Source organism: Amblyomma mixtum, chromosome 3, assembly GCF_055824585.1.
Source record: "Amblyomma mixtum isolate Tamu chromosome 3, ASM5582458v1, whole genome shotgun sequence".
Lineage (NCBI taxonomy): Eukaryota > Metazoa > Arthropoda > Arachnida > Ixodida > Ixodidae > Amblyomma > Amblyomma mixtum.
Genome location: NC_143014.1, coordinates 144,847,767 through 144,863,909, shown reverse-complemented (window position 1 = coordinate 144,863,909; position 16,143 = coordinate 144,847,767). Strand labels below are relative to the sequence as shown.

The following is a 16,143-nucleotide window of genomic DNA, read 5'->3' as shown; positions in this document are numbered from 1 at the left end:
GGAGGGGAAGACCGTCAGTTTCGGAGGCAGTTGTCGAGATGGTCCAACGCGAAGTGCTTCAGAACAGGAGGATCATTGTCCGTGAACTTGTTGCTTAGATTCCTTGGAGTTCTTAAGGTACAGTGGAAAGAGCTTTGACTGAAAAATTGGGGTATCGCATGTGTTGTGCTCGATGGGTACAGCAGTTATTGACATCAGACCACTAGCCAGTTTCTCCAAAAGTGTCAAGAAGATGAGGAAGGATTGTTGGACTCCATTGTTACGGGAGACGAGACGTTCATTTCACTCTTGAAACGAAACAAAAATCCAAACAGTGGTGTCACCCAGGGTCACCAGTCGCAAAAAAGTTAAAACAAACTCCTTCTGTTGGCAAAGCCACGGCCAGTGTTTTTTGGGATCGTAAGGGGATATTGCTGATCGATTTCATGGTACATGGGACAACAGTCAGCTCAGACAGTTATTGTGCAACATTAAGAAAAATCTGGCGGGCTATCCAGAACCGCTGGCGATGATGACTGGCAGCCGGTGTAGTGCTGCTTCACAACAACGCCCAACCTCACGTCTCCCGTTAAACCCGGGAACTTTTGACAAACTTTGGGTGGACTGTCATGCTCCATCCACTGTACAGTCCAGACCTCGCTCCTAGTGATAATCACTTGTTCCCCAAGTTAAAGGAACATTTGAGTGGCCAATGCTTCCGGAGCGACGATGAAGCCAAAGAAGAGGCGAAACACTTCCTCAGTGGGTTGGCATTGGAGTTCTACGACATTGGGATGCAGAAATTGGAGCACCGTCTACAAAAATGCATAGATGGCGATTACCTAGAAAAACAGCAAAGTTTCATCTTTCCAATGATGTAAATTTCTGTGAGAATAAACAATGTTGTCTATTTTAAAAATGAATGGGAACCTTATTTCTGGATCAACCCTTGTGCATGGGCATAACTGGGGATGATCACATACGTGTTCATGTTCAGTTGTGAATTCTCTACAGTGCTAAGGAACCAGAAAAGCCTCTTTATTAATATTGCTTCTTGCGGCCAAAATACAGAGCTCTAGAAAGGAAGCTCTCCGAGACTATGCTATGCTTATAATGTACACAGCGGGAAAATAAATTTTTGGTTTCATCATGAGCATCAGATGCTGAAATGAAAAAAAGAAAAAGAAAAGCTAGCAGCAGGTTTTTCAGTTTTTCAGCACATTCAGGCCAATTCAAGCATTTGGATGGTGGCAAGTAAATTAGGTACTCACATTAAGTATTCAGTAGCAAAAACACACAGTGCGCCTTCGCACAGCACTTTTGTGGCCCCTGCCAGTTCTTTATGTGGAACACCACCTTGCCGGGCGGCGCGAGTGTGCCGGCAGCCGCCTAAGCTAGAATGCCCACACTGGTGGTGGGATCACGTGACCAAATATGGCAGCGCCCATGCTGTTGCATTGTCAAGCATCTGTACAATGAATGGACATGAGAGATTGTGAGAGGTCCAGCCATTGAGGAGTACTGATGACATGAAGCGTGCAGAAGCTGAGTTCAGGCAGCTGGTACAAGATCTACAGAAGCACATCATTATCTGCTTGGCTGGAAAGACCTTATTTGCTGTAAAATAACAAAAAGTACCTGTACTTCAGCCTTCAATTTACCCATTTCAATAGAGTTTTATAGCAGGCTTGAAGAAAGTTGGCATGTCACAGATATAAATGTTGTAGCTTGTAGTAGTACACAGTGCTATACTAGGTCAGCATGGATATGTAAGCTGGGGTTAACGTCGAAAACCGTTTATAATTTTTTATACAGTTCCTTGTTTTGAGTTATGGGAGCAGCTTAGCTACATGAGAAATGAACTATGGGGAAAAGTTACTTGTCTGTTATATTTGGAACAAAAGTGTTGTGTTGAATCTTAAGGGTAGCTGTGGCTTATTTTGACACACTGCAGCTATCAATGGACTCTGTGCTTTTTGACCCCTTTAGTGGATTTCTATCTTAATTGTTTCACAGCTGGAGGGATGGCAAGCATTTCTTATCTAACTAAAGCACTTGAATCAGTGCAAGACCGTGCTGCTAGATTCATCCATTCAGACTACTCTTATCATTCTAGTGTGACTGCCATGAAATCAAGAGCTAACCTGCCTGACCTCGAGCTGCGACGCAAAATCTGCCGACTAATCCTTTTCCACAAGTTTTATCATTCATCCCTTGCAGATCTAAAACCAGCTCATCACGTGTCTCCTCGCACCAGTCACAGCAAAGCCGTTTATCCCCCCCGCGCACGCACCACTGCGCACCTTCATTCCTTCTTTTCCCAGACTGCAGTAGACTGGAATGGCCTGCCTGCCGATGCCGCACTCCACACCAGCCCCGTCCATTTTAAACAAGCCATTGAAAATGTTCTGTTTTAAACCCCATGTCATTCATTTCAGATTCATTTTTTTTTTTGTACTGTTTCCCCTCATGTAATACCCCTACTCAGGGGCATTTGAGGCGTACAATAAATAAATAAATAAATAAATAAATATGCCAGCTCATGTATCACCTTGACCTGAAAAAAAGAATGTAGTGTAAGCTATTCGGATTATTGCTGTGCCCCTAGGGTCAGTGTTCCGCAGTTTTTGCTAGTGAGGGTAATCTTTATTATGTAACTGTACTCATATTGTAAACAGAGTGAGTCGTTCTCAAATCATGGAAAGTCGCTTGTTTTGTTATGCTGCCTCATCATGAAGTTATGAGCACAGCACTCATTGGGGACTCAATTAGAATGTGTCATTTGGAGCACTAAGCATGTGGCTCTTACCGGGCAACAAATGTATATTTCCTAATGAAATCCTGGTCTCCACATTTCCTTTTTTCCTCTAGGAAAGGGCCTCCGGTGCCGAGCAGTTGGCCCACAGTCTTAAGCTTGAAGTGAAAGCCCTACAGGTACTTATATATCTTGTAAAATTTGTAAAGTTCAAGCTGGTGGTCAATTTTATTCTTTTAGATTGAAGAGGAGGACTGTTTAAAGGAGCTGCTCTTTTAATGCCCAAATCATAAAAGAAAGAAATCGTAGCTGCTTGCTTGGCTATGGTCCAATGGACATGTGTACCTACAGTGGTACCTATGGTGCTTTGTAGCAAAGTTTTGCATGCATGCCGCGACAAACGTGCATTGAAGACGAAAAAAGCATTAAGTTGAAATCTCTTGTGGCATCGGGTCCTGATTTGGGCTTGCTGTTCTTGTCGATGGTGCTTAGTGCACATGATCCTGGTGGCTGTGGCTCCCTGTGACGGCAGTCTCCCTGTCCTTGACTGTTTGGTGCACTTTGTTCTGAGAAAAATGTCTTGAGGATAATACAACTGTCAGAAGAATCAGAGTGATGAAGTTTTAGGTTATGAACACCCCAGCGTGTTGCAGTTGATACTCTGTAACTTTCTTGTAGGAAATTTTCTTGCAGCTTTGATGGGAAAGCAGTTTATAAATGTTCGTCTTTTGTTTGTCAGATTTCAGAATGAAAGATGCACCAGTTCACTCAAGGAAACTTTCAGTGGTTCAGAGCGTTTTTTTTTTGCAAAATGCATTAATTGGCTTCTAACTTTGGTGCTGATAGTTGACACTCGTATAGGCATGTACAGCTCACTCTCAGCTTACCTAAGAGTGGATCCAAATCTGGTTTTCCTTTTTGTTTTTTTGTTGCAGTACATCAAGCCATTTGTATTAATTCTCTTATCATGATAAAAAGCATCGGTCTTCTTAAGTTCTTGATGTAATTTCATGTCTCAAAAACTGCTGGGCACAGTAAATACTCCAGTATGTCAAATTAGCTGGATTTTTCATTTAAAAATTTTCAAGAGTGGTCCTAGTGCGAGGTTTCTTCTGTTTGTGTTCGTGAAATGACATCCAAATGACATCCACAACAGCAAACATTTGGCATTGTACTAGGCTTTGCTGAGACAGTTCACAATCTAAAGCATATCAAATATTTGCCTGCCCGAAAATATGTAAAGTGCGACAATAACATGCTGTAGAATGCCAAAAAAATGTGTAAAATGTGTGCCCACAGCTATAACTTGAAATAGTCAGACCAGTCTAGAATAGTTATTCAATTCTTAATTAGATAGCATTTGTGACAGTTATGTCATGTGGTGAGGCAGTTGCAAAATGCAGTGAAACGGAGGTACAGTCATGCCATATTGATGTGGATTTTTTCATTCTTGCAACTGTACGGTGAGTTGTCCATACTGAAGTTTGAAAACTTTCTAGTCCGGTAGGTTTCATTTAGCAAGTAGTTACTCATTAGCATCCACCTGAGCGCAGCCATACAGCTATGAAGGCGAGGGAGCTTTCCTTTGTAGGGCGCTCGCCTACTGAGCTGGAGTTCTTGGGTTCGATCCCGGCCGCGGGGCCGCGTTTTGATGGTGGTGAAATGTAAAGGCTCCCATGTGCTGTGCGATGTCAGTGCACGTTAAAGATCCCCGGCTGGTCGAAATTATTCGGAGCCCTCTGCTATGGCACCTCTTTCTCTCTTTCTTCTTTCACTCCCACCTTCCTGCCTTACCTTATGGCGTGGTTTGGGTGTCCACCGAAATGGGAGACAATTACTGTGTCATTTCCTTTCCTCAAAAACCAAAACGAATTGTAGCCATATGGCTGCGCTGAGGTGGATGTGAATAAATAATTACTCCCTTATAGAAAAGCTTTCTGAATAAGGTCTGTTTCTGTTCTTATTAGTGTGTAGTAAAATGAAAATCATATACAATCTTGGCAAATTCAAGTGCATTGTTTTGAGCCCATATTCCATCTTAACCATCTTTTGATGGTGGATAGATCCCTCGGAAGTGGTCACCAATTGGTTGATGCAGCAGTGTTGATGAGGCAACACATAGATGACAGAAAAAGCACATAGAGAGGATTCTGAGCTTACTTCTGGCTTTTATTCAGGCATTACTGCAGTTTGTATACTGTTGCCAGCTACCTTAAATTGAAAACAACACACAGGAACGATGAAATATCACACTCATGGGGCAGAAGTGATACGTGCTTGAGAGAAAGCCGTTGTTTTTCTTTCGTTAACCATCATTCAGAAACTGCAGTTCCTTTTCTGACAGGACTTAGGTCATGGTACTTATGCATCTTTCTTTTTCTCGTTTTTGCACACCTCAATTATTTCTATGGTTGCTTTATTATACCTTTTCTTTCCACAACATGGCACTGGCTGTAGATACTGTTAGCTGTAATCCCTGCAGTGGAAGCAGATATAGTGCCCAGCTGGAATGAAAAGTGTCTTTGGACTGGCTGGCCATCAAGACATGTGCACACCGCTGCTGAGACGTACTTGATTTGGTGACTCTATTTCTTGCTACACAGCCTACAGTATGAAGGCATGCCAGTTTTGGAACAATTGCTTGGGTATCAAAGGAACTCGTATGTCGCAGCAGTTGTATAGCAGCTGCATTTAAAGCATTGATAAAAAATTTGGTGCGTTTTGCTAATTAGCAAAAATATACTTCCTCACATATTTTTAAAATGGATAATGATTTCATTAGGACATACCTGTTTTGTTTTTTTTTAAGGACATGAGGACAAATAAAAGTTGGCCTGTATCAATAGGGTACTGCATTCTAAACACAAAGAGACGACTCGCATCAAAAATGGAGCTTTTATAAGCTAGAAAGTACCAAGAAATAAAATATAGGTGTCACTGTTGCCGGCTCATTTCGCAAGTGAAAGGTGTGCATCAACATTTGGCCATGGATGCCAGAGTAGAGTCACTGGAAAGTTGCCCTGAAGAGTGTATTCCTCCTCTGCACACCACCGTACTTGGAAGGTATATGGCTGCTGCTGGCTGAGGTTTCAAACACTTGGAAGAAACAGGAAACAAGAATTTTTGATTCAGCAGCACGTTGCAGACTTATGCAGTCCCTAGAGGACAGCCTGGAGGCATTGGAAGGGCGCCACTTTAAGGAAAATACTTGCAAAAGGTGGTGCTCGCTGTTGTGGTAACATTAGGCTGCGGCAGCCTTCCAAGCCAGGCAGCACGAGAAAACAATGCGGTACTCTGAGAATTTGCCAGTGACTATCTCAGAGGCTATGCTGCATCTTATTCACTTCAAAACGGTGGCACCTGTCTTTTTTGGTAGTTTGAATCGATTGGTGGGTAGATTTTTAAATCCAGTTTTCTCGCCAATGAGTGCGTCTTTTGCTGGTGAACAGTGAACAAGCACCAGAATAGCCAGATAGAGACAATCCTTAGATGCCCTTGCACCAAAAAACCCCATCATGAGCATCATCAGAACCAACTTGTACTGAGAACGATAATTTAATGTGGTTGTCCTTAGTGTCACCTTAAGTGTGCTGTGCATTTGGTTTGAAAAGGCAGTTGTCACAACTTCGGTAAGATTCAGGCTTTCTATACCCACAGTGCAGATGATGTGACTGCACTGCTGCACTTTTAGTTTGAAATGAACGCCACAACTGCTGCTTCATCCAGTTGTGCATGCTTGACATCTGTCAAGTCAAGGGATCTAAGTTCGAATACTATGAGTCCTGTTCGTCATTATCATCACAAAAAATTCTGCACAGTTTCAGATGCTTTGTGGGCCATGAGACGCATTATGGCGCTTCTACTAAGGCTGCTCACATCTCACAAACTGCTTGTACTATATAGTATCTGCATCCTGATGGCTAACAGGTGCTGAATGTAGTTGGTAATGTAGGAGATGCTTCAGGGAGCTTTCTTTTTAGTCATTCAAGCAATACTCAATTGGGAAATAGGGTCTGATTGGTATACCTTGGCACTGTAAAGCATAAACACCAAACAAAACAAAAAGGCCACCTCTGAGGAATTTCAGCCTTCACACACTATCTTTCGATGGTGTCCTCTACTCAAAATACAGGAATGGAAATATCTGTGCAGATGTGCTCGAGGTCTTGTCATTGGTATCCATGTTAAGAAAAAAATATGCATGGGCCTAGTTGGGCTGTGTGCATTTTGACCTTGTCCACTGCTGAAACAGCAAGTTTCCATGTTACTGAGGTGTAAATGCATTGAAAATGTTCCATTGCTAGAAAAATTGCCTATAATTTGATTCGCCCACATCATCAAGGGTCACAGTACTGAGCTACAATTGTATACCCTTTGGGCCACATAGAAAACCATTGTTATGTGCTCCTTTTTTTTTTTCGTAACATAGCTAAAATTTTCTCTTGCTCTATGTTTTCATTTTTTCTGCCTTGTGGCATAATGATTCAAAGAATGTGCATGGCTGCTGTCAAACTTGAATAGTATTTGCTGGATCGGCTACTCTTTCTCGAGAGATTTCAAGGTGGGTCAGGGACGTGGGATGCTGCGTCTGTGTCTCATTGAAATTGAGACTGCACAATAAGTAATGTCAGAATAGTAAAACAGAATACTCTGAAAGTTCCAGCAAGCCTCAGATGAATGTTTACCCTGAGAACATGTCTGGGCCTGCATGACTCAGTGCATTTGGCAAATTATGTAGTCTCTTCTTATTGAGCTCCCAAGGTTAAAAGTAAACGTTGCGAACATATTAAAACATGTGTGACACATCAGCATCATCATGGCCTAGAACCTTAAACAGTACTCACCACTGGACACCCCTTGAAGTTCTTTGATAAGACGTCGCTGTCAAAGCTAAAATGACATGACCTGACACTATCTAACGAGCCTCAGCCACAGCTTGTGCCAATAAACTTTGCTTTTGAATGACTGTAGTTTGTAATTAGAGCTGTATGTTTTTGGGGTTCACAATGTTTTCTGTGCGTTGTATTGGATGATTGACAGTGTTACCTCTGGTGAAAGGTGGTGTTTTTTGGGGCTTTGCTGTTCAGCAGGGAGTACTAAATGAGATTTAAATTGAAACAGCTGTTTCTTAGCGGTGCGATGCATGATACTGCTTGTCGTTAAACACTGAATTCAAATTTCTTGTAGTATTACAAACCACTGATCATATTGATCGTCCACCTATTTTGTCATTAGCAGAGAGATAAATGCATTAGTGTGCCATCTCTTGTCATTTTATACACATTGGCCTTGCTTCTGATAATAACCATTGCCTTTTAGCTATTGCTGTGTAGAAATTTTATTACGAAACTCATGAAATGTAAAAATGAATGGCTTCTGCGGAAATGGTGTTCAATGCTTTGTGAGTACCTCTGCCTTTTTTCATTGGCAATCAAGAACAAAAGTAGTGGAAAAACTCATCCTTTGCAAATATTAATCTGTTTTTTAACAGCAGCCTTTGAGCTAAAGCCATAGACAAAATGGGAAAAATAGGGGAGAAATAAAAAATGGAAATCCTTCTGTCATCTCGTGGAATTTACTTGAAGAATTTTTCTTTATGTTTGCATTTTGAATCTTGCCATTGTTTGCACACAGGATTGTGCTAGTGGTACTTGCCATAGTCTGCTTCTTAGGTAGATAGTCTTATACACGTGTGGTGTGTTGTTATGACATAAAATATGCATGCCTTTACTGCTTTTTAGGGACACCTGGCCTTTGTGTATGGAGAGTATAAGTTGTGCCCATGTAAAAAACTCTAACTCTATAAATATTGAAAGGAAGAATTAAGCACCCTTGAATAAAACTGAATTTTGATTCACAGGTATACTGTGGTGGCTAGTTTTTCAGTACCATGGCGACTTATTGTTTCATCATGGAGGTTATTGTTCTCAGTCTTCCTGTTTTCTTTCTGTTAGGGATGGCACAAGCTCTTTTGCCATCTTTAATGGGACACTAAAGGGAAATAGCAAACTAAGCAAGACGCTACACCAGACGAATAGATTATTTCTCCAGCATACTACCACCATTTTTCCTGCATGAAAAGGTGGCTGCATTACTGAAAAAATTGCAAATGAAATCCTCAATATCCTTCCACATGGGGAAGGTTACGTCATTTTTATATGTGTTTGCCGGCTGCCAAAGGAATCACTTCTGAGTGTGAATGCCACTAAGAGCATGCAGTTCTGAACTTGCTATGTACGACAGCTACACACCGGCTTGATGCACACAGTGCAAGATGAAAGGCTCAGTGCTCATGTTATGTCTTGTATTTTTTTCTGGCGTCTGATTTGCGCTATTTTAAATATGAGACTCTTTGTATTATTGGCAATGCTCACCATTCTGCTTTCCTCATATTTTGACGGTACTTGCCCATTGACGACGAAAAAGCAACCAGAAAGCAGTTGTGGCCAGTAAACAAATTCATGTTACCAGGCACATTTGCAGGAATTTGCCAAGGGTGTTGCTTTGTGTACTTTGCTTTTATGCAGTTTTCTGGCTTATCAAAGCTTTATTTTCAGTAAAAATGCACATTTGCTATCATGTCACGCTAACCTATCAGTCTAGCTTGACTTAGTGTTCCCCTTTAGAAAATGAAACTTGGTTTTTAAGGAAAGGAAATGGAACAATAATTGTCTCACGTCTTGGCGAACACCCAAATCACACCGTAAGGGGAGGGAGGAAGGTGGGAGTGAAAGAAGTAAGAGAGAAAGGTGCCGTATTGAAGGGCTCCAGAATAATTTCAACCACCTAGTTATCATTAACGTGCACTGACATCGCACAGCACACAGGCGCCTTTGCGTTTTACCGCCATCGAAACGCGGCCGCCGCCGCTGGATTCGAACCCTGGAACTCTGACTAGGTAGCTGAGTGCCCTAACCACTGAGCCACCACGGTGGGGTCCCCTTTAGTGGCCATTTTGAAATTGGGCCCTTGGTCCTTGTGCATGTGTTTGTTTTCATATGGAGGCAAAAGTTGTCATAATCTTTGTTCACAGAAATTTATTCCATATCTCTGTGGACACTTATTCAAGATGCATTTAAAAAAAAAAAAAAAGCACAAACCAAGTACACCGCTCCCTATATCAGCTTTTCTCATTTATGGACAGGAGACTGTATGTATAATAATATTGACCTGTCTGAGCCCATTTATAATGGTGGGATTTCTGCACTTTTACGCTTCTGAATATTGTGCTGCATCCATTAATGTCCTGCTTGAGCGAGAATTTATCACATGTGCACCTCACTAATAGTTGCATTGTCGTGCATGTTAGAAGTGGTGTATTTTTCTGTGTTTGACACCACTGAGCAAGGCCTTATCAAAAAACTAGAAGTGCAGAAATGCTGGTGCAGTGGAAAGGTGCAGTGTGCCAGTTTTCAGGTTTGGCGTGCATTGAGTATTATCGCAGTGCATGGCTTACACTTAAGTAAGTTGTGAGAGAGAATGTGGTATGTCAAGTTTAACATCTTGAAGCGACACAATGAAGAGTATTGCTTCTGGCAAATGATGATGGTGGCCAATGTGCTCCAGATGCCAACACTTGGAAGTGACAATCACCCGGCAGTGTTGATAGTGCGTCCGGGTTCGCAGAAGGTCTGCTAACGCAAAGGAGGACAACTATAACTGCCACCGTAATTGGTTGAAGCATTTTTGCTGTGCTTACTGCAGCTGTTTAAATTTATTATTGCGCCAGAATTTAAATATGTATTCACAAAAACTGAAATTGCAAGTCTCCACTGAATGTTCTTCTAGTGAATGTGTGCACAGACATTGTGAAGCCTGTATGCACACTTCTTGCATGCCATTTTACCCTCTTTTAACGGCAGTGTGTCCTGCGCCTACCAACACACACTGCTAAGCAATTTTTTATTGTTTGTGAAAGCAGTGTACTATGACTGTTCAGGGGGTTCGGCAGTTCAGATTTTTATTTTGTGCATTTCCCTGATTCATACAAGCTTCAAAACTTTCATTGTGCTGTTAGTAATTTACTCGAGTTTCATTTTTGCACGATTCAAGCTTCACCTTTCTTTTTGTGATGCTTGCGGGAAATTGACAAGTGGAAATGGCTACTGTAACTGCAAGCTACTGAACCCAGGTATTCTGAGAGTGCTGCAAAACGGTGTTTTAGATACTGAACCATAAAAGCAATTGGCTTTTCTTGTGCGAAGAACATAACCAGCTTGAGATTGCTAAATAAACTTGTCATAAGACTCTATTGTTTCCTTGTGTGTACCTGGTTGTAATAAGGCTTACGTAGGAGGAGGATACATAAATGCAAGTTGGTATGCGTCAATATATTGACTCCTTGCCCTGTTTTGATATAGACCTCCATAAAGGATGAAGTAGGATATAACATGGAGTGGCTTGTATGTTTTCTATATGCTGATATGTAAGTGCATGCCGTGGCCACATATGTGTCACTAGCCGTCGCACAGTGCCCGGGACAAACCTTCTTACCCCTCAACCTACTCTTTCTCCTCGTAATGCTGCTAGTAGCTGGACAGTATGCTATAATTTTCTATTACATAACATTTTATTAATGCGAGAGCATTATATGGTTCTGTCGAGTCACCCAAAAGTGTCCGCAATTTTGTCCTCATGATTGCATTGTTCTCTGAAGATAAATGTGTGAAAATATGATTGTGACAGATAGTGTGTGATAGAATGTTGCAGTGGGAAAAATTTGGGTGATGAGGTGTAATTAATTAAACACGAAAAAATACACTTAGGCGTCAGAACAGCCATGGACGTCAATACAGTATGTGGACGATCTGCCTTCGCATTGCTCCAATGCGGGTTGCCGCAGTGATCTGAGGGGGGGGGGTGGACAAGCAAACAAAACAAAAAACAAAAGGGAAGCGAATAAATAAAAGTTAAAAAAAAATGGAGGGAGAAAAAGAGGACAGGGAAAGGCTCTCGCATTTCTGCTCTTAAGTAAACTTAAGAGCAATCCTGTAATTTTTTTGTTTCTGGTGACTCAGACAGAATTCTGTGGTCCAAGAAATTTGGATATATGCAAGCGCATTAGTGCTGTTGAAGTGTATTTCCTTGGACAAGAAAGATTGAACCTTGGTTTTCTTTTCTTTTTGTTTCTGTACTGTAGGCTCGCTGTAAACAGCTGGAGAAGCAACAATATGAAAGTTTGCCAGAAATGACCTCTGACCTGTCGTGCAAACTTAGGGCTGCAGCAGACTCGGCAGAAGGTTCTCTGAGGTCAGTGTGGTGGTGTCTTAGCACGGTGAAACAGTGGGGCCCTTGGATAAAGTAGTGTGATTGCATGTTTTGAGGCATTGCTCCACAACCTTAGACATACACTGGTGCAGGCTTGGAGGCTGCATCTCCTAGTCAAGCTTTGTTTGTTAGCATAACAATACGCTTCACGATTATTTGCTTCAGCGGCCCTCTTATACATTATGTCGCGTAGATCATCGTCATAAAATGTTTTCTTTTGCATGCCACACAAGTGCCTTTCACAGTTCATTCGTCCCGCGTTCAATTAGTGAGTGGAACCACCTTCCCACGGCGCTAGTGTCTATAACACATATATTAGCTTATTCAAACATGCTCTAACAGCTCATTTTGGTATTCCCAGTTAATTATTTCTTGCACTTAGTATTTGTTTATATCTTTGTATATATTGGCATTCCTGTAATTCATTACTTTTTCACTGTTTGTTATTTTTCAGTTTTATACCGTTGTGTGCATGTCTGTGTTCTTGTGTTTTTCTCTTATTCCTTAAATGTTATGCATTCCACTCCCCTATGTAACACCCGACCCGGGCCTTGACAATATTACAAATAAATATATAAATAGTGCTGTGTGCTCACAGACAGTCATCACCCAATCAGAGACTATGCTACTTTCTTATATGGAAGTTCTTCCACTGCATATAAGGCCACTGACAACGTTTGCAAGTGGCTCTTAACAAAACCATGCACGACTGTCACCTGGCTCCTGGATTTCTGCTGCAGTCACTTTTTCTTTATTTCCAATTAATGCGAAAATTTGCTCTTGTGAAGCGTTTGCTGGTTTCTCAGTTCCTTCCCTAAGTAAAGCAGTGAGCAGCGTGTCTTAAAGGTGCACTGAAGAGGATTCTGAATATGTCTTTTTGCCGCGGGAACTCGATCCACACGTTCCTAGCATTCTTAGAAACAGTGACTTATTGGAGCGAAACAATTGCCCTGTGTGGCCTTATTGCCCTGTGTGGCCGATTTCCCCAATTAAAACGAATTAACATCCGGCTCCCGCCTTTTTTTTTTTTAATTCTGCCTCGTACGGTGGGCGGAGTTGACCAACGCGTGGAGCGCCTTTCACCCAGTCCCGTGGAGGCTTTGCTTTCGCTTTATTTTGTTTTTTGGGTTTCCATGAATAAATAGTTTCATTCGCAAATAATATAGCCGCAAAATAAGCCTGAAGAAATAAAAATACGTGCGGAATATTTGCTACTACGGACTACTACGTATTACTCCGCCGATGGCAGAGCGGCAAGCCGCCACGGGACTGGGTGAAAGCGCTCCACGCGTTGGTCGACTCCGCCCACCGTACGAGGCAGAATTAAAAAAAAAAGGCGGGAGCCGGACGTTAATTCGATTTAATTGGGGAAATCGGCCACACAGGGCAGTAAATCGCAGTTTCTAAGAAAGCTCGAAACGTGTAGATCGAGTTCCCGCGGCAAAAAGACAAGTTCAGATTCCTCTTCAGTGCACCTTTAAGCAAGAAATACATGTGCATTTATCACAACCAGATGAAGTGGTTCGAACTTCAAGGTTATAAGACAGAAAGGCCTCTTGCCCAAGCATGGCAAGTGTATGTATGTGTTGCTTTCACATTTGTTTTTCGTTTATCTGGTTTTTGTTCAGCCAAGTTGTTAGAAATTAACTTCCATTTACTTTTTTTTTTTGTCTCACACCCCGATCACATAGCTCTCATGCTGTTAGTTTTTCTTGTGATGATGGCATTTCTTCCTGCAAGCACTGGTCTGATACCGTATAAAGTCGTGTAAGGGCTGCACTTTTTTTTTTAATTCGTTTGGGAATCCTGAAGGTGCGGCCCATACACAAATTAAAGAAAAATGTGTAACTGTTTTTCTAAATTATCTAGTCCAAAATAGGCGGTGCATTAATTACTGTGCATTCATTACTGAGATGTTGGCTGATCATGCTAACTAGCCAGCAGAAACTCTATGTGGCCTTTGACCACACAGCAGTACCACATATAGAGGCGAAAAAAATATATGCAATTCCTCAGTGCGAAATAATAGTAGCCAAAAAAAAAAAAAACTGAAAATTGCATTCTTAAATAAACAGCAAACAAAATGTGCCACATTTAAAAAAAAATCAAAATTGAAATGTTTGTCCCCTTGGTACTGGTGAGCAGTTAGTACGTACTAGCATACAATCTTTTCAAATAGGCAGTAGATTGAAGAAACTTCACCGGCCTCAATTTTGAAGCTTGAAGGAGTCGAAAGAGGGTGGAGCCTGAGGATGTTTTCAAATTATTATTACTTATGGCCTTTCTTTTCTTTTGTTTGCCTAGGTCCCTGCTGGATGGTGTGAGTCAATTGCGACTTTATTCACAAGTACTCGAGAGTTGGACCAAAGTGCATGAAGACCCTTCCTGATGATTGCCTAAAACTAGAACCAGGATTTGCAGTTTGTGTACAGGCGCAGTTAAAAAGGCAAGGCATTTGCATGAAAGTCTACAGCCTCAGTGTACATTTTAAAGGGACACTGAGGAGAAATTGGAGTTGGCTTGTATCGATAGAATACCAGCTCCTAAACACAAAAACACAACTCTATCTGACAACAAAGCTCTTGTAAGGTAGAAAAGAGCAAGAACTAAAATGCAGGTATCACCGCCACAGGCCAGTCTCGCAAGTACAAGTGTGATGACGAAATAGGAGATGAGATACCACCGATCTCTGAGGCTGACAAAGGTGCATGAAGGTTATCATGTGTTTGATCGATATTGAAGTATTTAAGTTTTGTTTTGAAACCACTAGTGCACTTTTATCACACGAGGAAGACAGAAAAAAGACAACCTGAATGTTGGAAGTCAAAGAAAACCTGCAGTTGGCAGCGCAACAGCCGGCCAGCTGAATTTCGGTATGTTTTGGGGTGCTTCCTGGCTATGTGTTCTGCGTGCGTGCATGATTACTTACGCACCTCGATTTACAAGGGCAGAGCAGCAGAGGACCTCCAAATGCCTCTCCAAGTGCTCCTCAAACGATGTTTGTGCTACGGCACGCAACTGCGACAAGGAAAAAGAGCTGTGTGTAGGCAATATTCAACGCACCTCCTTGTTAGCAAATGCACTGCTCGGTGTGTTCTCATCGTGAATGTACCAAGACGCTGGGCTGCATGACCAGCTCTACGAGGACTATTATTACAGAATTTAAATATGCCCGCACGTACCAGTCACTACACGTCAGTCGGGATGATGGACAGCAACGCTGCTGACTCCTCGGCGCTAGGACTTGCTTGCCAGACCCACCACCTCAGCCCTCAAAAGCATCGCATGCTGTGTGGGGTTGAGGTCGCTGTATGCAGGCCGCAGTTCTTTGCGAGAACTTTGTCATCGGTATCGGGAACGGGATCCATTGCAACATTGGTGCAATTGCAAATGAAGCGACAGCGGCTGAGAGAGGCCTTCAGTGTCCAGCTGGCAGTACTTTTCATTTCGGCTGCTGCAAGGCGAGAGCGCAGCGCTTGACGCGAGCAATCATGGAGTCCTCGTCTCCGTTTCGGCCGCTTTACGTTGCTGTTCTCTTCTTTCGTCATCAGAGAGTCCTGAGTTTGAATTGTGGTAGAGAGAAAAAGTTTTTCAACTTCGAATCTAAATCTCTTAGCAACAAATGCACCTTTTGCTGCCAAACAAGCGGCAACGAAGTCACAAAATTCCGAACTATTGGGTTTTACTAGCAAAAAAAAAATTTGATAGCGTTGTCCTCAGTGTCCCTTTAAAATGTCATTGAACTACCATCCTTTCAAAAAGTGTTTCTATGGCCACTGAGCTGTTGTTTTCTCATAACTATGCCTCAAACCCTGATTGTTACCATTTGCAGTCAGCCATTAAAATCTTCATTCTTTGACTAAAGCTGCTCATTATTTCTCTGGTTGCTGTGCTACCCATTCGCATAGTTTCAAAAGCTCTTCAATGTTTCTTGCTACTGAATTATAATTGAAGAAAGCATTTTTTTTGTTTGGAAAGAAGTGTATAGATTTAAAAATATGAGGCCTTTCTATAGGAAAAGTCAACTGTCAAAACTAGTTTGGGGCTGAGACACTGGTGGCCTCATTTTAGTGTTCCTGACTGTCTTTGCGTGAGCTGGCAATAATTGCAACATGAATAAATTTGCAAAAACTATTAGCTTG

The 16,143-nt window shown here is 41.9% G+C and overlaps 1 protein-coding gene across 4 annotated transcripts in view; it reads left to right on the top strand.

The window, feature by feature from the left end:
- Nucleotides 1-16,143, top strand: part of LOC149352264 (uncharacterized) — a 37,010-nt gene that overhangs the window by 17,843 nt on the left and 3,024 nt on the right. For 2 of the 4 annotated variants that reach the window (XM_089581425.1, XM_089581426.1), the window contains exons 5-7: nt 2,851-2,913; nt 11,874-11,983; nt 14,306-14,321. In XM_089581425.1, the coding sequence (XP_089437551.1) occupies nt 2,851-2,913; nt 11,874-11,983; nt 14,306-14,321 (189 nt within the window). Of the gene's footprint in view, nt 1-2,850; nt 2,914-11,873; nt 11,984-14,305; nt 16,136-16,143 lie in introns of those variants that run through there. The other 2 variants (XR_016290721.1, XM_089581427.1) reach the window with 2 other exon arrangements.